Source organism: Coenobita brevimanus, chromosome 104 (genome assembly GCF_032717465.1).
Source record: "Coenobita brevimanus isolate Jiangsu-jjx chromosome 104, ASM3271746v2, whole genome shotgun sequence".
Lineage (NCBI taxonomy): Eukaryota > Metazoa > Arthropoda > Malacostraca > Decapoda > Coenobitidae > Coenobita > Coenobita brevimanus.
Window position 1 is genome coordinate 17,914,534 of NC_137057.1, and position 23,040 is coordinate 17,937,573.

Genomic DNA, 23,040 nt, shown 5'->3' on the forward strand with positions numbered 1-23,040 from the left:
CAACTGGCATATCAGGTTTACAGGTAGCAAGGGAAATTTACTATCAACTCTTCTGTAAAAAAAAAACAGTATGTTAAAATGGTGACATAAAGAGGATTTGCAAAAGTAGGTGACCTTTTGTCCCTGAGTGTATCACTGTCTCCCCCTAGCCATGTGGAACAACAGGCCATCCATCCCCTTACTCCTCATTCTTGTCGGCTTGGGAAGCTGGTTGCACTTCTTCCTTTGCAATATATCTTTACTACAACTTACTATTCTCTTTTAAGTTATTCAAATCTTTTAAATATCCACACAGACTGCATAAAGAACTTAACTGAGAATATTAATGTATCAAATACTGATATAAACTACTGATAGTAAGGAAGAGGTGCTGGGAAGCCACCTTAACCGACAAGGATACAGGGCCTTGTGTCACCCGTCAGTACCTGAGTCACAACTCGGTGTGTTTGTGCGTAGTATCTGACGTGGATTGTAGGTTCTGCCAGGCATGGTGTGATCTGACGTGTTTTGCTGCTTCACCCACAAGACGAGTGAACTCACCCTCATCAAAGTAGTAGTTGGTGAATTTCTCATGGGCTCCTAAGTCTGGATGATGACCCTGTGGGGAATTAAACAGTTACATGTGTTGTAGGTGGAAGGTTGATACAGGAACAAATATATATATATATATATATATATATATATATATATATATATATATATATAATAGTATATACTGTATATATATAAGAGAGGCATTTAACTCCTTTACTAGGATGACAAGGTGGTAGGTGAGGGAATCCATCATCACTAACTTGATGTAGTACTGCCTACTTCTTTCCTGTCTATCATTCTTTTCCTATGTCTACCTTCCTCACTTCTTATTTTTCTCCATTCCTTCCTGTTACTTTTCATTAATTTTCTTTCCACTTTAGGTTGCTTTACAATGAGTGACAAGCCAAATAGTTTCCTGTAACCCAGGAAACCATTGACAATGCTGGGTGGTAATCATACAACCAAATAACAGGGTGATGTAGAGCCTACTATGGTGCCCCTATTAACTGTGTGGTGACAAATGTGGCATCCATCCAGGAATCAAACCTCCACACTAATGTGGTGAGGAGCCGTCTGCCACAAGGGAACTTATAGGTTCACTGCACGGAAGAGCCCTGCAAGGGTGAATGCTTGCCTATGGTTGATGGGTCTGCTTGACCAGACTGCTACAGAGGGACAACCTCACATAGTGGCACCAATATAACTAAATGGCTTCCTGCTTGGTGAAGCAAATGCCCTTAAATTTTCACCCTATCCCCTGCAGGGAGGATGGTGAACTGCAGGAGAAAGGTAATATCAGCCTGCAGTCCTGTGGGTTGTCATCCAGAGGAGCCTGGGGCCCCAGCAACAATGACAACATCCAGAACAATACGTATGATGACACCTTACATATTTCATTTGTGCGTCCCTGCGTCCAAGGCCTGGAGGGGCTGGGTTTACAATGAAAGAGTTGAGAGGTAGGATGGGACTAGAGTGTATTGGTGTTGTGATGAGGAGAGGTAGATTGAGGTGGTTTGGACATGTGGAGAGGATGGGGGATGATAACTGGGTCAGGAAGGTGAGAAGTGTTAATATTGGGGGTGGGGTTATGAGGGGTAGACCGAGAAAGACATGGGACGAGGTCATTAAGTATGACCTTAGGGTTAAGGGACTGAACAGGGAGGCTGCAATGGATCGTGCAGCGTGGAGAGCCGCCATTAGGTGACCAAGGCCGACACATGCAAGCATGTTGGAGCCTTTAAAAATGAAAACAAAACGATACATCTATCTATCTATTGCCAGATGCCTTAATCTCGTAAGGGGTGGCCACAAACATATCGCCTCCATGTAGCCCTGTCCAACGCCATTTCACTGCCCTGCTCCCAGTTCACACCCACCTCTCTCATATATCGGTACCTCTCCACTCCATCCCTCCATCTCATCCTTGGCCTCCCCCTCCACCTCACTCACATACACTCTCCTTGTCAGTCTCTCACTCTCCAGCCAAATGACTTATTTGAAATTGAGGACACTTTCTCAACTGAAGGGATTAAATAAGGCCCTTAGAATCATAAGGTACCTTCTGCCAGAAATAAGAAACGGAGAAAAACACATTTAAAGTTTTCATTCTTTCAAAATGTCATACCTCTGAGACTACTGGAGATATTTCAATCATTTTTTTTTTTTTTTAATTTAGCTAATGGCATCTACTTTAACACAGAAACACTTTCATCTTGAAAATTGTGTGGCATTTTGAAGCAAAAAACTTTGAATGCATTAAACTCTAACTGCGCAATACCGCACTGCAACATTTGTTCAACAAAATAGTAACATTTTGTTCCCCCCAACAAAGATATTCAGTCTATCGTATGTCTGATGGTAAGTATAAGCTTGTACTATAGCCCATAAATGATTTCTATCTATCTATCTATCTATTGCCAGACGCCTCAATCCCGTTTGGGGTGGCCACAAACAAATCGCCTCCAAGTCGCCCTGTCCCCCGCCATTTCACTGCCCTGCTCCCAACTCACACCCCCCTCTCTCATATACCTCTCCACCCCATCCCTCCATCTCATCCTCGGCCTCCCCCTCCCTCTTCCCCCCTCCACCTCACTCACATACACTCTCTTCGTCAGTCTTTCACCCTCCATCCTCTCCACATGGCCAAACCACCTCAGTGTGTTCCTCATAACGCTTCCTATCACATCCACATCCACACCACAACGCTCCTTTATATCCTCATTCGTCAGCCTGTTTCTCCACGTGACTCCACAGGCTCCTCTTAAATAACTCATTTCCACTGCTCTCACTCTTGACTTGTGTCCTTCCAACAATGTCCAAGCTTCACTTCCGTACGTTAGAGTTGGTATCACAATACTGTCATGTAGTAACTTTTTCACTTCCATGCTCACTTCCCTGTTTCTTATCACTGCTTTCAAGGAACCAACAACCTTTCTTCCCTGCTGTACCCTTTCAAGCACTTCACCCTCCAAACCTCCATCCTTACTCATCACACTACCCAAATAATTAAACGTACTCACATTTTCCAATTCCTCACCATCCAACCTCGCTGTACATTCACTAACTTCACCTCTCTCAAAGACCATCACTTTACTCTTCCCTACATTCACCTTTAGGTTCCGTTTCTTACACACTCTCTCAAACTCATCCACCAAGCCTTGCAGCTCCCCTTCGTCTTCACTCAACAACACAGTATCATCTGCAAACAACAGTACAGGGAGTTTCCAAACACTATCCTCTCTCACCAGGGCCACTCCAACATCCACTACCCTACCTTGTACCTCTTTTATTACCCCATCCATGTACAGATTGAACAACCATGGAGACATGACACATCCCTGTTTCAAACCAACTTTCAAAGAGAAAAATTCACTTAGTTCACCATCCACACGCACTGCAGCCTTCGCACCATCGTACATACTCTTCACAGCATTCAACAACTTCCCATCTACTTCATATATTCTTAACACTTTCCACAATCCTTGTCTATCCACCCTGTCATATGCTTTCTCCAAATCCATGAAAGCCGCATACAACTTCTTTCCCTTCTCTAGAAACTTTTCCACTAATGATCTAAGAATGAATATCTGATCTACACAACCTCTTCCCTTCCTAAAGCCTCCCTGTTCTTCTCCAACTAATTCCTCTGTTCTTTCTCTAACTCTGTCTATAAGTATCCTACCATACACTTTTCCTATTATACTAAGAAGACAAATGCCCCTATGATTACCACACACTTCTTTTTCCCATTTTCCTTTGTACAAGGGAATAATTATACCTGACTTCCAATCCTCCGGGACTCTACCTTCCTCCCAGGCCAATCTGCACATCTTCCACATCCATTCTACTACTATCTCTCCCCCATGCTTCAGCATTTCACCACACACTCCATCAATTCCTGGGGCTTTCCCTGATTTAACTTTCTTCATTGCTTCCACAACTTCTATCCTACTGATTTCTTCCTGTCTTCTCACCTCCCTCCTTCTCCCAGCCATTCCCCAGCCACTTATACTTGCATTACTTCCATCCTCTACGTTCACAGAAGAAAATAATCCTTTCCAAGTCAGTGGAGCCACGATAATCGTCAATAATTGAAGTGCTGAGTGTTGACTACTAAATCTTCCTATGTTTTGCACGACAAAAACATTCTGATATGTACTGTTATTTTAGTAGTAATGAAATAATAAAAGCTGCAGGCATAAAAAACCACAGCCAAAGAAACAGAAAGGAACAGGTACTAGTGTAGGAACTACTATTAACAGTAAATCCACCAAAAATAAGCAAGAAAATGCCGAGCAACAACAAGCTGTGGCGACGCAGGTGAATGTAAACAACAGACTTGGGGAGAAAGAGAGCAATCAGATGCACTGATTGGTCGACAAAACAAGGCTCAGGCCACCGCATTGGCTCGGGGATTCCCAGACGACATGCATCGCGTCTTCTCATTGGCCCACTAAGACACGAGGGGTGGGGTGGCAGAATGTATCTTATGGACCTAAACTCAGGCTCTCAGACGACCACTCACCTGCACGGCTTCACACCTCACTGTAAAGAATGGGAATTTCGACCTCTTTGACAAGACCACAGAATACACCCAACGTGCTCTCCAGACAGAGCGGAAGTTGCTGAATATAATGCTATAAAAAAACCATTTTCCCCAAACATGGCAGAATGTACCTTATTTAATATACTACAGCCTTCATTAACCCCTTCAAGACTGGAGGCTCTCTCCTCACTGAAAAAGTCTGGATGTACCACAAAAAAAGTAAAAAATAAAACACCGTAGTGAAGGGGTTAATTACAGGTGATACAAGAAGATGGAATGTATTGAGCATGTTTGAATGGAAGAACTGAGTCATCATAATAACCACCCTGTTTCCCACTGGTAAATGAAGTGGTTATGCTTTAGAAATTGGTGCAAAAAGGCATAGAAATGGGAGAGCCATAAAAAAATGCCTAGTGAAACAAGCCACACATCTATTCATCCATCATTTACGGTTTCATAACACACGACTTCAACCCACACGTCAATCCACCCGAAGAAAAACACCGTACGATTAAGAGTTATATTCTAGACAACATAGAGGACTTTGTAGCATCTCTTCTGTAGCTACATATTTTCTACATTACACTATTCCATTATCCTGTTATGTATATCATTTTAATAAAGATATACCATACAGTCCTCATTTTATGGTAATGTTGTGTTCCAAATATCACAACTTTCCATACAACTGGTGCCTTGAACTGGAGGGGGGAAACTGATATATCTGCTTGGTAGGAGGCAATGCAACTTTAACAGGCAGCCTTTTTGTAAATTAACATGGACTTTATGAGAAAATGAACATCAGATAAGATGATACATAATGAGGACTTTCTTCAGTGGTCTGCGTCAATAATATTCAAGATAATATTGAGGTGTAATGTCCAGAATATATCACTTAATGAGCTTATACAAAATATCTAAAGCCCCTTCCAGTACAACCCTTCCTTGCTCTCACCTCATCCTCGGGTGTGAGCTTATATTTGTCCTCCCACGTGATGTACTTGATGCCCCTCAGCCGAGCCAGGTCGTTGTAGCAGTTAGGATCACCGCAGTTGTACCTACAGAGCATAGTCCAGTTATTATAGTCAGTTATTATGGTCAGCGTGTATGTGAGTGAGGTGGAGGGTGGGAGAGGGAGGGGGAGGCCAAGGATGAGATGGAGGGATGAAGTGGAGAGGTATATGAGAGAGGGGGGTGTGAGCTGGGAGCAAGGCAATGAAATGGCGGGGGACAGGGTGATATGGAGGCGATTTGTTTGTGGCCACCCCTTACGGGATTAGGCGTCTGGCAATAGATAGACAGATTCTTTTTACCTGACAGATCTAGGCTACTCCCACGAAAAAAACTTGTGACTGCATGAAATTTGATGAGCTTTATAGTTATGAGGTAGGAATGAGTCTTCTTGGTTACCACACTCAGTTTGTTTCCACCTGACAAAACTAGGCCACTCCTACAACATGTGTATAAAGTCACAGCTGGATGAAATTTGACGAGCTTTGGTCAGGAAGCAGGAACAAGTCTTCCCGGTAACTAGTCAAATCACCCCTCTAATTTCACTACACTAGGCCATCAACCAAGCTGAAAAAGGTTAGGGATCTTTGTCAGGACAGAGCATATGTACCAAAGGGGAAACGTACATCATACAAAGCCTCTTCCTTTGTGCCACAATAGAGCAAGCATAGTAAAAAAACAAAAATAACAAACACACACTGTACAAACACAGGCCAGAACTGCCATGAGTTTTCTTACATTAATATGGTGTACAGATTAAAAGCTGGCACAGATTTTTTCATTGACTACGGAGAGGAATGAATGCAATCAGTCATATGTACGGGAATATAACAGAGGTGGAAATATAAAAGAGGTGTCTGGTTAGTACTTGGATGGGTGACCGCCTGGGAACACCAGATGCTGTTGGCATAACGTTCTCCCTACGTGTCAAGTGGGGTTGGTGGAGGATTAGTGCCCCTCCCTGTAAAACAATTAACTCTAAGCCCTTGGCCACCCCGTTTGGGATACATGGCGTCTGGCAATGAATGAATGAATATTAGGATGGCCACTGCAATACAGGGCTTCAAAGATGGTTGCTCCTTAAAAAAAATAAATAAATAAAAAACAGCAGCAGAATGTCTCAGGAACCATTCTATTTAGTCAGTGCAACCTAACGTACTTTCACCTTTAACTCATGTACCCAAGAATGTCTTATTTCTTCTACATTCACCACCTCCTGACGATTAAACTTATGATTTTATTAAACTTATGATGGATTCCTTAAACTGTCAAGTGGTGGATTCAGAGGGTAACTTACAGCTCAAAGACAACAGCCCAGTCAGGGAGGAAGAGGAGGTGGGTGAGGCCGGCACCGTGCATGGCCACAAATACGTCAGTCCACTGGTCCTGTGCAAACTGAAGACGCAGGTCCTGTTGGTGGGTGTACTCGGCCTGCAATAATAATAACAATAATAATAATAATAATAATGAAAATCACCACCATCAATAGCATACTAACCATTACTACCATCCTTATATTCACCATTAGCAACATCCTCACCATTAGCAACATCCTTATCTTCACCATCACCATTATCATATAAAGGAGCGTTGTGGTGTGGATGTGGATGTGATAGGAAGCGTTATGAGGAACACACTGAGGTGGTTTGGCCATGTGGAGAGGATGGAGGGTGAAAGACTGACGAAGAGAGTGTATGTGAGTGAGGTGGAGGGGGGAAGAGGGAGGGGGAGGCCGAGGATGAGATGGAGGGATGGGGTAGAGAGGTATATGAGAGAGGGGGGTGTGAGTTGGGAGCAGGGCAGTGAAATGGCGGGGGACAGGGCGACTTGGAGGCGATTTGTTTGTAGCCACCCCAAACGGGATTGAGGTGTCTGGCAATAGATAGATAGATAGACCATTATCATCACCATCATAATCATCATCACCATCCTTAAACTCCTCATTCTCATCCTCACTGTCATCATCATCATCATCATCATCATCATCATCCTACTTTCAAGAAAAAAAAAATGTCATATCTAAAAATATTAGAGAAAGACAACTTTATTTATGAGGAAGGAATGGGTCTCCTTGGTTACTAGTCAGTTTGTGTTCACCTAACAGAACTAGGCAACTCTTACAACTTGAATACTAAATCGTGTTTGCATGAAATTCCATAAGCCTTAGTTATGAGGTAAAAATCAGTCTCCTTGGTTACCAGTCAAATCAACCCTCTAATCCGATTACCCTTGTCCAGCAACTCGGCTGAAAGGGGTTAGGCATCCTTGACAAGTTAGAATAAACACACTAAAGGAGGTAATTGTGGCTACTAACCTTTCGGACAGCGTAAGCCTTCTCTTGAACCTGAAAACATGCAAGTGGTGGTAGTTAAAAAAAAAAAAAAAGTCATCAGAGAGAAGGGGACTTTTTTCTTTTTTTTTTAATTTCCTTTGTATTTCCTTCCTCCATTCATTCTCAAAAAAAAAAAAAAAAAAAAAAAAAATCTCGTCAATGGTTGCGGCTACGAACCTTTTGCACTACATAGGTCTTGTCTTTCTGTAGGGCCGATATAAGCTGATCCTGGTTGAGTATGCGTCGGTGTTTGGTGGCCCGAGACAGCAGCGTTATGTGCACCCGACCGTCACCCGTTGTACGCTGCGGCACTCCCAGCCGGTGCAGCAGATGGCCGGAGAAAGCGTGGAAGAGACCGCTGGACTCACAACCCCAGATCTGCAGAGAGCTGATTGATTACAGTACCTGATCCTGGCAGAGCGACGTCAAAGGTCATTTACGTCATCTACCATCATCATCATCAATCATCATCATTATCAACAATCATCAACATCATCATCATCATCATCATCAACAATCATCAACATCAACATCATCATCAATCATCACATCATCATCTTCTCTAGATTTTTTTTCCACTCTAAGATGGGGTGAGGTTGGGTCCAGGAAGCAAGAGATAACAGTACAACAGGGGGAGAAGCATCATAATCACAACATGCCCAATGAAATGTGTCAAGCATTCATTCACTCACCATTCAAGCTCATGGAATTTTGACCCTATAAAGCAAGCATGAAATTAAAACAAGGATAAGAAACACAAACCTCTCAAAAAAGCCTTCACACAAAACGATACTATTATACTACACAAAAACAATAGCTGAATGGGGAAGCCTGCCTCCTTATCAAAAGAAAAGGTGGCTTCCCCCATCACACAAGCCTCTTCACCAGGCACTAAAGCGAGAAGGCATGATCCACCTCCTGCCCTAAACCTGAAGCCTGTGGTGTAGTGGTTAGCACATCCAGCCTGGAACTCGGAAAACCCAGGTTCGATTCCCTAGCCAGTCATACTTTTGGATAGAGTTTGATTTCTTTATGTCCCCATTCACTTGTAGTACAACTGGGAACCTGGATGAAAATTTGATTATATTCATTTCATAGTCTAGAGGATGATTGTCACTTGGGCCCATATTTTTGTCAGTTAGGAAGCTCCCTAACACCTCTTCCAAAGCAATTTATTTTGCTTGTTACACCTTGCTATCCTCTCATGCATTAGTTAAACCATTCTAATATCACCATACTCTTCATATATAATATACAAATTAATATTAATCAAGCATAATGTATTAAGAAATAAACAAATCACTAAAGATGCGGTACTAGGGAGACTCCGTGAGTGCTGAGAATACAAATCTTGATACAACATTACTGTCTGCCTTAAGGACTCTAAAACAGCTGAAAGTATTAATCCTGAACCTTCTTCCAGGACTGTCTGTACCACACAAACAGGTCAGAAATGGTCAGGACAATCATCATCCACTCACTTGATGTAGTGCTGTCTAGTTCTTCTTTCACCTTTATCATTCTTTTTCTGTGTCTGTCCTCCTCTCTTCCTATTTCTCCCACCTTTCCTGCCACTTTTTATTACTTTTCTTTCCTTTTCAGGTGGCTCAACACTGAGTGACAAGCCTAATGGTTTCCTGGACGCCAGGAAACCATTTACAACTCTGGGTGGTAACCATATAACCAACCCATATGTGTTCCCTACGTGTCAACAAGTGGGTTGGTGAAGAGTTAGTGCCCCTCCCCTTAAAACAACTAACTCCAAGACAAATGGCCACCACTTACAGGATTATGGCATCTGGCTATAGCTAGATAATCTTCCTTTTAATGTTTTATTCCTGCTGCATCTAGACAACTTTATTCAGCTTTGGGTGGGTCTCCTAGAAAGAAAAGGTACATGAGGGCTGTATCTAACTTGTTCTATTTGAAAAGTTTCTTCAAAGATGAATAAAATAGTCTGATCATAGCAATAATAAATTTTAAAATACATCAACCAGAGGGGCTAATAATGACATACATACCAATGGTGTGTTGTAGAACAGACCAAAGATCATGCGAGGCAGCAGAGGGAACACCACCTCTCGAAAACATACACGCTTCCCTGAAAACATAATGAGTGTGTGGTAACTTACACACCAACATGACTGCTTTACAATACCATAACCTTATCTTACACTAAAAACTGGCATGCCACTGTGTGTGAAAACAGTGGGTGGGGCTTAGGGGTGATACTGCAGATTTTTATGCCTCCCAGTGATAGTCATTGCGTGGGAAAAGCTAAGGGATGTCACATCATGGGTACTGGCACAACCCACTAACTGTGTAGGACAGTGAGTGGAGCTTAAGAGAGTGACATCACAAATTTTGGTGTCTCCCATTAGCAAAGAGCTCAGAGGGAGGAGTATGCATGTTAGCCTGCTGCTGCCAAGACATCTCAGCAGCATAAACAAGCACTGCACAGAACTGTTTACGGCACTAGGTTTACAGGATCTCCACTGGGCTTTCACCAATCCAGTGCAGAAGACAGGCTTATGTTGCTGGTATCACTCCAACACTGGGAGGTGGTGGCTGACCAGTTTGTGAAATTGTCTCCTATCCAAAAAGATATCAATTCAGTCTGAAGCCAGCGGAAGGATTGGTTTCACAATCTGAATATTATTAAAAGAGACTTTACTGATCTTCCATGAGACCCATCAACGTCAAAAATACCCCTCCTAATACCATTACACTAGTCCTGAATAAGTCCTAGTATGTTTTCAATGGACAAATACTACTTAATATTCACGCTGCGGAAGTGGCCCAGTTCTCTCAGGTATAAACAGACAAGCTCTAATAACAAAACAGACTCCTTCCTACCTCATAACAAAGGATATCAAATTTCATACAAAAGCTACTGAGTATTCAAGCCAAGGAAGTGGCCCAGTTTCATCACATAAAAACACATCAACACAAGACATACAAGACACTGGTTGGTTCACTCACCTGAGACCCTGCTGAGGTTCCACACTGGATTCTTGGTAAAGGCGTCAAAGGCTGGGGCAAAGTTAGAATAATGAGGTATTGTTTGCCACACCAGGATCTGTAGAGTATGATGTCAGGATAAGGTATTTTGATCCTCACATGGTTCTGTGTATGTATGGTGTGCATGGAAAGTTGCTGAATGTTGTCAACGAGTTTTCATAATCAGAAGTGGAACCTGTGTAAGGGTAGGTGGGTTTCTGTGTAAGTGGTTTAATGTCAGTGTTGGATGTCCCCATGGCTGTTCAATCAATCAATCAATCTATCTATCTATCTATCTGTCTATCTATCTATCTATCCATCCATCCATCTATATATCTATCCATCTCTCTATACACATACATGGAGTTATGAGAAGTGAAAACTCAATTATGGAGAGATGGAGGAGTTTTGTAATGAATGGTGAAGGGAGGAGGGTGGAGCACCAGTGTCTGAAATCCAATGTAATGTAAGCAGAAGATGCTGCGCTACCTGCTAATAGTAAACAAGAATTCTGGAGACTTGTACAGAGTTCTGTTGAAGTCTGTGAGCACTGTGCTTTGAACGTGTAGAAAAAAATAAAGACTGTTGAGAGCGAAGGTTACTCTCAGTGTGATTTGCTGATAAATGGAGAGACCTGAATTGGTGAGGGAGCTTAAGCCCCTGGGTTCAATGATACATGAGAAGTAAAAATGTGTAAAGGAAGCGACAAGAAGAGTACCAAGGGCAAAGAAAATGTCTGGTGCATTGAACACTTTGATATGAACCAGAGGTCTGGTTGGGACAACTTTTGTAATCTATTCTATTCCACCTCCAGCTCATGTCATGTGATTTTATTTTGCCAACACTGAGTTGAAAGAACCTGAGAAGAGTTAGTCCTGTATTTTCAATGGTTATGGAGGCTCCCCAGCACACCAGCTTATTTCTGTATCTGGCATACAATCTTGAAGGTTATAAATGTACATGCAGTGTATGTAGATATAACGGTAGTATCAGTTGCAACCCCAGGCTCATCTAAAATGCGAAGCCAGAGGACTGTAGGTTTAAACTGCCCTTCTCTTGCAGTCCACGATTCTCCTTTCAGGGAATAAGGAAGCAGCTGAGGGACATTCATATAGGCAGGTAGTTGAGGTGTCAGGCTATACCAGTGCCACCACATGACGATGCCCCTCTCCTGCAACTGTTGATATAAACTGGATAAAAGCAAGCAACACACAAAAGAACAACAAAGTCATATGTGCAAAATAAATAATTAAAGATGGGGTGCTACGGTACACAATGCTTTACCTGATTATCGGTAGAGAAGGCCCATTCATCGGTGTTGTTGACATGCTGAGATGCATACAGGTTGAAGAAGTCACAAAAGTGGTGGTACATGTTCACCGCTGTCAAGAGAAAGCACATTAACATTCCATTATCTATACATATGACCATGGAAATAATGCCATTCTTCTTCCTGTAAGGAATCCCTACTGGAGTATCCTTACGGTAAGACTGATGTTTTCCAAGGGATGGAAGCTATATTGTCAAAATCAGTGTACTTCCCAATGGTTGCTGGAAGTTGTTGGAAACTATTATTTTTACGGTGGAAGAAATATACATAAACAGGAACAGCCAACCTCATTTTACCCCATCATGGTGCTGGTCCAGAAGCTAAACTACCATACTATAGTCTTGTATATTTAAGGGCAGATGACCAACACACTGAGGTGGTTTGGCCATGTGGAGAGGATGGAGGGTGAAAGACTGACGAAGAGAGTGTATGTGAGTGAGGTGGAGGGGGGAAGAGGGAGGGGGAGGCCAAGGATGAGATGGAGGGATGGGGTGGAGAGGTATATGAGAGAGGGGTGTATGAGTTGGGAGCAGGGCAGTGAAATGGCGGGGGACAGGGCGACTTGGAGGCGATTTGTTTGTGGCCACCCCAAACGGGATTGAGGCGTCTGGCAATAGATAGACAGATAGATGACCAACCTACTTCTCTTGGTGGCAGTATATTATTGAAAAGCTTCTGCACCTCTTCTTTGGCCAGCCCTATGAAAGCCCCATTATTAGGATGTCAGAATTAGAGGGATGTGAAATGCATCCTTGAGAACGAGGCCTAGGGGGGCCAGAATTTTGACCAAAGCGCTGAGAGGAAACATGGGACTTGACTGTACTGATGTTGTGATGAGGAGAGGTAGACTGAGATGGTTTGGGCATGCTGAGAGAATGGAGGATGACAACTGAATGTGGTGGGCGAGAGGTGTGAATGTCGGGGGTAGGAATGCAACAGGCAGACCAAAAAAAAGACATGGGACGAGGTCATGAAGTGTGACCTCTGGGATAAGGAACTGAATAGGGAGGGTGTTCCAACCACCAGAAAACCATGGGTCCACATATTAAAACTGAGTTTGTTGTGAAAATGATAGAGTTTTAGCCCAACATGGACCCTCGTTAAGTATAAACGTGTAGAAAATTTGTGTGTACAGTATGGTGCATAATCTTCTGTCTTTATTCATACCTGAAGAGGGTCTAAGTCAGACTGAAAATGCTGTACCTTCAGAGTAAACACAATTTCAATGTGGTTTAAACTGCTTTCATTTAAACAAATCATCTATTCTACTATCTACAGCTAGATGCCATAATCCTGCAAGGGGTGGCCATTTGAGTTCGCTCTTGTACGGGGAAGGGCACTAACCCTCCACCAACCCACTTGTTGACATGTACGGATATGGGATGGTTATATGGTTACCACCCAGCATTGTCAATGGTTTCCTGGCTTACAGGAAACCATTAGGCTTGTCACTCAATGTAAAGCCACCTGAAAAGGTAAAGAAGGATAATTAAAGAAAAAAAAGTAAAAAAAGTGACAAGAGAGATGGGAGAAATAGGAAGAGAGGAGGGCAGACACAGAAAAAAAATGATAAAGGTGAAGGAAGACGTAAGCAGCACTACATCATGTAAGTGAATGATGGTCACCACCAATTACCATGGTAAACATACATGACTTTGTGAAATGATGATCCACAGCATCTTTAAAATACAATTTTATTATCATTTATAGTTCTTTTCTAAATTCCAGTAGGTCCTTATTATAAGTTTACCAATTTTCATATTCTTTACATGTATGGAGTACACAGTAAATCTGCCTATTAAGGTGAAACTGCCTCCACTTAAATGTACTACAGGAATGATTATCATAGGTCTTATTTGACACTAGTGTATTTGTTCATGTCTCACTAAACAGCTATAGTGATCACACCACAGTAGATATGACATGTAAACAAATATACCGGTGCCACAACAGACCCTCAACACACCAGCCCTGTAGTATGTAGAAATGGAGGCAAGTGTACATAGCTACCTGTAAACCTAATCTGCCAATCTACTTTATAGGACCAGTTATTATGGAATGTGTTGTGATATTCTAGAACACATCTCTGACTTAAATTCAGCTTCTATGAGGCTTTAGATATTTTGTAACAACTCTTAGTGATCTACTGTGCACATTACAGTAAACCTCAGCATCCTCAGTTGTGCTACTGATGCAAACTATGTTGATATAAAATTGATAAAAAGAGGTACTATGAAGCCCCCAAAGCCACTCAGGATATAGCTCTTATAGTGGGGACTGCCTGTGTTTTATTTACTAGTCTCTTACTCACTGGCATCCAGCTTCATTATGTACGCAGGTTTATCCACCCACACATCACAGTGGGGGCTGCGACGGATTATCTTCTCCTCAAGTCTTGCAAAGTTGCGCAGTTCAGGACCCCATGACTGCAAGGCACTGATCATGTCACACTGTTTTTGTAGCTTCTCTCTGTCCAACCTGAAGGATGTAATGACCGCAATAAGCCTTCCTAACTTGTAATAGTTTCTTGTTCAGCTTCATGGATATGAATAACTTGTCAGTCTTCTTAAACTGTTGCAGCTCCCTGTCCTGTCTGAAGGATATGTATAATTACAGCCAGTCTTCCTAACCCGAAGTAGTTTCTAATCCAGCCTGAGGGATATACACTACTGGTATACATATAACTAGAGTCAGCCTTCTTAAACTGTTATGGTTCTTTTTCAACCTGAAGGATATAATATAACTACTGAATACAGCAGTACTGTCTGCTGACCAGCTTTTTTTTTTTTTTTAATAGAAGTATATTCAACTTTAAGTGGGGTTGGTGGAGGATTAGTGCCCCTCCCTGTAAAACAATTAACTCTAAGCCATTGGCCACCCCGTTTGGGTTACATGGCATCTGGCAATGAATGAATGAATGAATGAATATTCAACTTTGGACACAGACTAAACAATCCATTCCAAGACCTAGCAATTCTCCCAAACATAAAATATGGCATCATACACCTTCACATATTACCACTTGAGTCTTAATAATGTACCAGTACTATCCATACTGGAATATTCTATGGCTGTCACATTCAGGAAGGAGTAATGGTGTTCTACATGTCAGTGGCTATTGTGAATGATTAACCAAATCATTTACCCACATTCAACTTCCAAACATTCCTGCCCAGCCTAGGACTGATCTCACATATTTTCCATAAATAGTTCACAAATCCTGACCACCACCATTACATATCCTCCTCCTCCCCATTATCCTGACCTTAGCTCAGTGGGTTAGAGCGCTCCGCTCTGACCGAAGGGTCGGAGGATCGAATCCACCCAAGGGTCATTGGTAGACATCAGGAAGGGCATCCGGCCATAAAATGCTACACGCTCCAAACCAAAGTCCTCTACCCAGGGGCAACGCCTTAGCCCTTATCCAAAAAAGGGGTACCTGGCGTAAAACTCACTCTCTCTTATTTTTCCCCCCCAAATATGGGCTGGGGTAGAATCTAGAAGGCAAGACAAGAGAAAAACATGACAGAGGGAAAACTAATTAACAGCATGCACAATGAAAGGGGCTACACACTCACTCCCTCACCATTCAGGCCCCCAGACACCTGATTCCACCACCACTTGCCCTTCCTAATTTGACAAACATAGCCACTCCAATACAAAATCCCACATTGGAGAGGATGGAGGGTGAAAGACTGACGAAGAGAGTGTATGTGAGTGAGGTGGAGGGGGGAAGAGGGAGGGGGAGGCCGAGGATGAGGTGGAGGGATGGGGTGGAGAGGTATATGAGAGAGGGGGGTGTGAGTTGGGAGCAGGGCAGTGAAATGGCGGGGGACAGGGCGACTTGGAGGCGATTTGTTTGTGGCCACCCCAAACGGGACTGAGGCGTCTGGCAATAGATAGATAGACTTCTCACCGTACACTCTAAATGCCTTCTGTAACTATACATGAAACACTGAGGAGGGGTAGACAGGTGGCTTTTCCAGTGACAGACAATGATGTTCCCTGGTGTATGGATCTGTCGTCCTTCAGGTATTGTAAACCATCCATATCTCTGTGTACAGCAGGGCAGCCTTTTCATGTCAGGCATATGTGAGCTGGCTGGTACAATACATACATACAGGCAGTCATGTTCAAAGTTGCCTTTTCTTTTGACATTTTTTCGCTATCAAGTCTGCAATAAATCAGAGAAAGACTGACTATTAATGTTCTGATGAAACTGGATTGCTGGTTTCCTTCAGTACCAGCTGAATGTAAAATAGCTGTGATACTTTGGGACTCTGTACATAAAATGACATACTGTTCATTGGTTGACCTGCTGTGAACTTACCTGCAGTGGCCTCCAATCTCGCCGGGCTGGAGGACATCAATGCTGTAGTGAACAGGGTCTCGCCGTTGTGGCAGACGTCTCAGATCCAGGAACAGATTCCGACCTCGGCAAAATCTCAGGTGGTCACTACATTCCAGTGAAGAGTCACCCTAGTGAGAATACAAGGCAGTCCAGATATTATGCAGTCCACTTCTTGTATGTTGTAGGGTCAGCTCGGTCAGATTTACCAGTGTCTACCTTGTATCATTTTGTATTTTCAAAGTGTCTGCTCCTTCTCACATTCACTAACCACGTGGCTGCTTAAGTTTCATTAAGTAACTCAAATGCCTCCCTCCTCATAAATGCAGACTAAGCATCCCCATAACACACAAAATTAGACAGCTACGTACAGAGCACCTGTATACTGACCATGAACACAGTGGCTGGAAAGAGTAGGCTAGTCCCAGGTCCTCTTCCTGATGGGGTAACAGAGGATCGGATGATGGAAAGATGAATGATAATTGTAAGGGGTAACTGTGAATTCCATGTTACTCCTTTCACGGTGTCGGGGCCTGAAGCTAAATTACCGCAGTTCAATATACTTAAGACGAGAGTACGTGAATAGTCTATTTCCCTTAGTTACACTACAGTCAAAAAGCCTAGAGTTATCTCTCAGGGACTGAAGCTATGGGCAGCTATCACTCTGACAAATGTGTCTTAACTGTTAAACCAAATACATATGGCGGATGACTGACTATTATGCTATACACACATCAGTTATGCAGAATACAAATTCAGTTTGGCCATGTGGAGAGGATGGAGGGTGAAAGACTGACGAAGAGAGTGTAGGTGAGTGAGGTGGAGGGGGGAAGAGGGAGGGGGAGGCCGAGGATGAGATGGAGGGATGGGGTGGAGAGGTATATGAGAGAGGGGGGTGTGAGTTGGGAGCAGGGCAGTGAAATGGTGGGGGACAGGGCGACTTGGAGGCGATTTATTTGTGGCCACCCCAAACGTGATTGAGGCGTCTGGCAATAGATGAACAGATAGATAGTTATTTCCCAATAGCCTGTCAGACGTTATACGGCTACAACTTTCCCAGTTTACTGAAGGTATCTTTATTTATAGTTTGGAATATGTATATAAATGAATATGACGTATCACAGAGAGATCCTATCCATAACAGAATTCAAGTTAATATCCATCATCTTTTAATCTTTTCAATCCTGTGGTTTACTGATGTATTCCTGCTACCTCCAGATGACTTTACTAAGCTCTGGAGATGCCTCTTGTAGTGAACGGGTAAATGAAGGCTGCAATTAACTATGCATTGTTCAGTTTTCTTTAAAAAGGGCAGTAAGGAGGAATTCTGCAGGATCTCTGCCTTGGGCTCTCTTTTTCACTTAAAAGAAACTTCTTCCTTGTGAAGTTAACACTGAACAATTTTGTTAACTTCATGTACATCACTGCATTGGCATGATTTATGCAGCAACTACGGAAAACAGTACCAGTTACTGTACTGATATATATATATATATATATATATATATATATATATATACAGTAACCTCTCAAATAACGCGAGGGTTAGGTTCCTGGAGAGGTCGTGTTAGTTAAAAACGCATTTTTTAAACATAATTTTCCCATTAGAAACAATGGTAATATTGGGGGTTACGTTCCTGGACTCTGGGAAAGTCTACCTATTTGGGGAGTTATGCTGCTCTAAACTTAAAAGCAACAATATTAATTTGAGGGAAAATCCATGTAAACAACAAAAACAGTATATTTGGGGAGAAATAAACAACATTTGAGCCCTAGTTGGGCCGAAGCACTGTTTACTTCTCCCCAAATACAAACTGTTTTCGTTTTTTACGTGGGTTTTCTTTCAATTCTGCTTCATTCATGGCATTGTGAAAGTTCCTCAACATTATTAATGCATTAGTAGGTCTTAAAAACACTACAGTAAAAGCAACATTTTCATTACAGTATGTAGGTCACAAACAATAACAACACAGCCTCACTTCATCTATGCATCACTCGTCATCTGCTGCTGTCCCTCCTCACCCCACTACCCCACCTCCTGCCACTCCCCACTCTAAATTTGTTGTCCCTCCTCATTCTGCTGTCCTTCCTCTTCCTCTGACTTCCGTGCTACTGGTGATGAAGATAACTCCCTTAAGTTTTCTGTCTTCTTAAGAACTGCTCTATCTTGGTCTGAGTGGTTTTCTTCTTTCTGTTCTGCAGCATCAAGTTGTAACAATATAGATCTACCATTACTTTCCTGGCCAAATTTTGTCCGAAAATGAGCCAAATTGCTCAGAATGGGGCCAAACTTCATTTTCGAATATTATAGTTTGAATAAAACCAGTTTAAGCAACAGACAAATAAAAAATTGTATTTATGCATAAACTGCCACACACGGTCTATCAGCTTGGGACTGTCCAAGGCGCACACGGCTAATTTGAAACCATCACGTACGTGTAAAGTCACATTAAATCGAGAAACCCTTGTTAGTTAAACATATCTCCTTTAATATTTATTCGTGTTAAAATGAAAACGCGTTTTTTAAACTCGTGTTAGCTGAGAGGCTACTGTATTACATATCGTTTCGTTTCTTTTCGTTTCGTTTTTAAAGGCTCCAACATGCTTGCATGTGTCGGCCTTGGTCACCTAATGGCGGCTCTCCACGCTGCACGATCCATTGCAGCCTCCCTGTTCAGTCCCTTAACCCTAAGGTCACACTTAATGACCTCGTCCCATGTCTTTCTCGGTCTACCCCTCATAACCCCACCCCCAATATTAACACGTCTCACCTTCCTCACCCAATTATCATCCCCCATCCTCTCCACAAGTCCAAACCATCTCAGTCTACCTCTCCTCATCACAACACCAATACACTCCAGTCCCATCCTACCTCTCAACTCTTCCATTGTATATACAGTATATATATATATATATATATATATATCTATCTATCTATCTATTGCCAGACGCCTCAATCCCGTTTGGGGTGGCCACAAACAAATCGCCTCCAAGTCGCCCTGTCCCCCGCCATTTCACTCCCCTGCTCCCAACTCACACCCCCCTCTCTCATATACCTCTCCACCCCATCTCTCCATCTCATCCTCGGCCTCCCCCTCCCTCTTTCCCCCTCCACCTCACTCACATACACTCTCTTCGTCAGTCTTTCACCCTCCATCCTCTCCACATGGCCAAACCACCTCAGTGTGTTCCTCATAACGCTTCCTATCACATCCACAACAACACCACAACGCTCCTTTATATCCTCATTCGTCAGCCTGTCTCTCCATGTGACTCCACAGGCTCCTCTTAAATAACTCATTTCCACGGCTCTCACTCTTGACTTGTGTCCTTCCAACAACGTCCAAGCTTCACTTTCGTACGTTAGAGTTGGTATCACAATACTGTCATGTAGTAACTTTTTCACTTCCATGCTCACTTCCCTGTTTCTTATCACTGCTTTCAAAGAACCAGCAACCTTTCTTCCCTGCTGTACCCTTTCAAGCACTTCACCCTCCAAACCTCCATCCTTACTCATCACACTACCCAAGTACTTAAACGTACTCACATTTTCCAATTCCTCACCATCCAACCTCGCTGTACATTCACTGACTTCACCTCTCTCAAAGACCATCACTTTACTCTTCCCTACATTCACCTTTAGATTCCGTTTCTTACACACTCTCTCAAACTCATCCACCAAGCCTTGCAGCTCCCCTTCGTCTTCACTCAACAACACAGTATCATCTGCAAACAACAGTATAGGGAGTTTCCAAACACTACCCTCTCTCACCAGGGCCACTCCAACATCCACTACCCTACCTTGTACCTCTTTTATTACCCCATCCATGTACAGATTGAACAACCATGGAGACATGACACATCCCTGTTTCAACCCAACTTTCAAAGAGAAAAATTCACTTAGTTCACCATCCACACGTACTGCAGCCTTCGCACCATCGTACATACTCTTCACAGCATTCAACAACTTCCCATCTACTCCATATATTCTTAACACTTTCCACAATCCTAGTCTATCCACCCTGTCATATGCTTTCTCCAAATCCATGAAAGCCGCATACAACTTCTTTCCCTTCTCTAGAAACTTTTCCACTAAAGATCTGAGAATGAATATCTGATCTACACAACCTCTTCCCTTCCTAAAGCCTCCCTGTTCTTCTCCAACTAATTTCTCTGTTCTTTCTCTAACTCTGTCAATAAGTATCCTACCATACACTTTTCCTATTATACTAAGAAGACAAATGCCCCTATGATTACCACACACTTCTTTTTCCCCTTTTCCTTTGTACAAGGGAATAATTATACCTGACTTCCAATCCTCCGGGACTCTACCTTCCTCCCAGGCCAATCTGCACATCTTCCACATCCATTCTACTACTATCTCTCCCCCATACTTCAGCATTTCACCACACACTCCATCAATTCCTGGGGCTTTCCCTGATTTAACTTTCTTCATTGCTTCCACAACTTCTATCCTACTGATTTCTTCCTGTCTTCTCACCTCCCTCCTTCTCCCAGCCATTCCCCAGCCACTTATACTCAGCATTACTTCCATCCTCCACGTTCAACAATTCCTTAAAGTGTTCTCTCCATCTGCTCACTTTTTCTCCCTTCTCCACTAGTAATCTACCATTTTTATCTTTCACTCCCCTGCTAACTTCACTTCCACCCTGTCTTACTCTTTCACCTCTTTCCAGAACATTTTCTTACAGTCCCTCCACTTTACACTCAAATTCCTTCCAAATTCCTCATCCACTCTCTTCTTACTCTCTCTTACTAATCTTTTCACCTCTCTCTTTCTTTCTACATATAACTCTCTCTTCCGCCTCTCAACTTCTTCCACGCCCCTATTTCTCATCCATTCATTGTATGCTTTCTTCTTTTGTGCCACAGCCCGTTTCACCTCTTCAGTCCACCACGCTGTTCCTTGCACCCCCCTCTGTCTTCTCTTCCTTCCACACACCACATCACATGCTGCACATATTTCTTCTGTAAATATTCTACACACACCTTCCACGTCCCCCATCTGCTCCAGTTCATATTTGCCCAATCGTTCCTCCACTTCTCTCTTATACTCTCTCTTATATATATACAGTATATATATACGGTATATATATATATATATTTTTTTTAATGGAACTAGGCCATTATACAGTAAAAGTCCAATTCTTCGGCATCCAATTCCCCAGCAAATCTGACATTTCGGCAGTTTTGAGAAATAGTCCCATTTACGAAAATCTCCGATCGTTCGGTAGATTTTCCGATTTTTTTCGTCCCCTCTACTGCTGGGGACTTCTTCCAGCAGTAGCAGACTCCAATCAACCCCTTCTATTGTACATATGTAATTAAGGAACCTACTATAAGTTTAGGTAAGTGCATGTGAACTTGTAGGCCTACTGTACCATTACATTTATATACAGTATGTTCACTAATTTCTTTATTTTTCATATTCATGTATAGTACTGTATTCATTACAGTATTGTACAGTATCAAACAGTATACAGTACTCTCTCCAAACACATTTGTAATGATATGAGTAGTGATGATAGTGTTCACCGAAACATATAAGGTACTGAGTGGGTAGGGTTTTTGATAATTCGGCAATTTTGATTTTTCGGCACTTGCCTGGTCCCATAGATGCCGAAAAATTGGACTTCTACTGTAACTTGAACACTATGTTGTGGTTGCATGAAATTCAGTAAGCCTTGGTTTTGAGGCCGAAATGAGTCTTTAGTTCCTAGACAAATAAACCCTCTAATCTGATAACACCTGGCCATCAATGAAGCTAAAAGGGGTTAGGGATCTTTTAGGTTAGAGTAAATGTGCTAATAAATCTCACCTTCTGTTCTGGATGACAATACATCCTGAGCTCCTGTCTATGTTGCTGGACATAGCCAAAATCACCCTGTTCATAAAATGTTCTGATCTGCTCCTCCTTTGTCTGCACCCAGCCTGTGAAGGTAAAAAAGGTCACTGGTCACTGGCTTAGCACTGGCCTGTATGACTCATTAAGTCACTCACACTCAAAGCTGGGAACGCTACTGATAAAAAGTAGCGGCGCTCCCATTCCCGCTACTAGCTCGAAAAAGTAGTGGCGTTACTGGTTTCGCTACTTGATACGAAATGTAGCAGCGCTCCCGCTACTTTGGATAAGAAAAAGGTACACGAAGGAAAGGTTAACAAAAATCTGTGATGTAGCAATACACTATATACTGTTTTGATAATATTAGTCAGTCTGAGTGGTTATGTTGTGTACCAGTAATGTCAGCATATACTTGTATTGAAAAAATATATATATATATGTATATGTATATGTGTGTGTATATATATATATATATATATATATATATATATATATATATATATATATATCATATACATGTCGGTGTCACTTTAATGAAGCTTAGAGCCGAAAGTACAGGAAAAAGGTATTTACTGTA

General features: G+C 42.4%; 1 protein-coding gene across 1 annotated transcript in view; it reads right to left on the reverse strand.

Annotated features, from left to right (window-relative positions):
- Positions 1–430: 430 nt before the first annotated feature.
- Positions 431–23,040, reverse strand: part of Eogt (EGF-domain O-GlcNAc transferase) — a 28,663-nt gene continuing 6,053 nt past the window's right edge. Inside the window, exons 3-12 of the mRNA XM_080285129.1 lie at positions 22,440–22,552; positions 16,583–16,731; positions 14,564–14,730; positions 12,207–12,304; positions 10,905–11,001; positions 9,944–10,023; positions 8,100–8,300; positions 6,888–7,021; positions 5,535–5,637; positions 431–598 (exon numbers count right to left, since the gene is read on the reverse strand). Of these exons, the coding sequence (XP_080141255.1) occupies positions 431–598; positions 5,535–5,637; positions 6,888–7,021; positions 8,100–8,300; positions 9,944–10,023; positions 10,905–11,001; positions 12,207–12,304; positions 14,564–14,730; positions 16,583–16,731; positions 22,440–22,552 (1,310 nt within the window). The remainder of the gene's footprint in view (positions 599–5,534; positions 5,638–6,887; positions 7,022–8,099; positions 8,301–9,943; positions 10,024–10,904; positions 11,002–12,206; positions 12,305–14,563; positions 14,731–16,582; positions 16,732–22,439; positions 22,553–23,040) is intronic.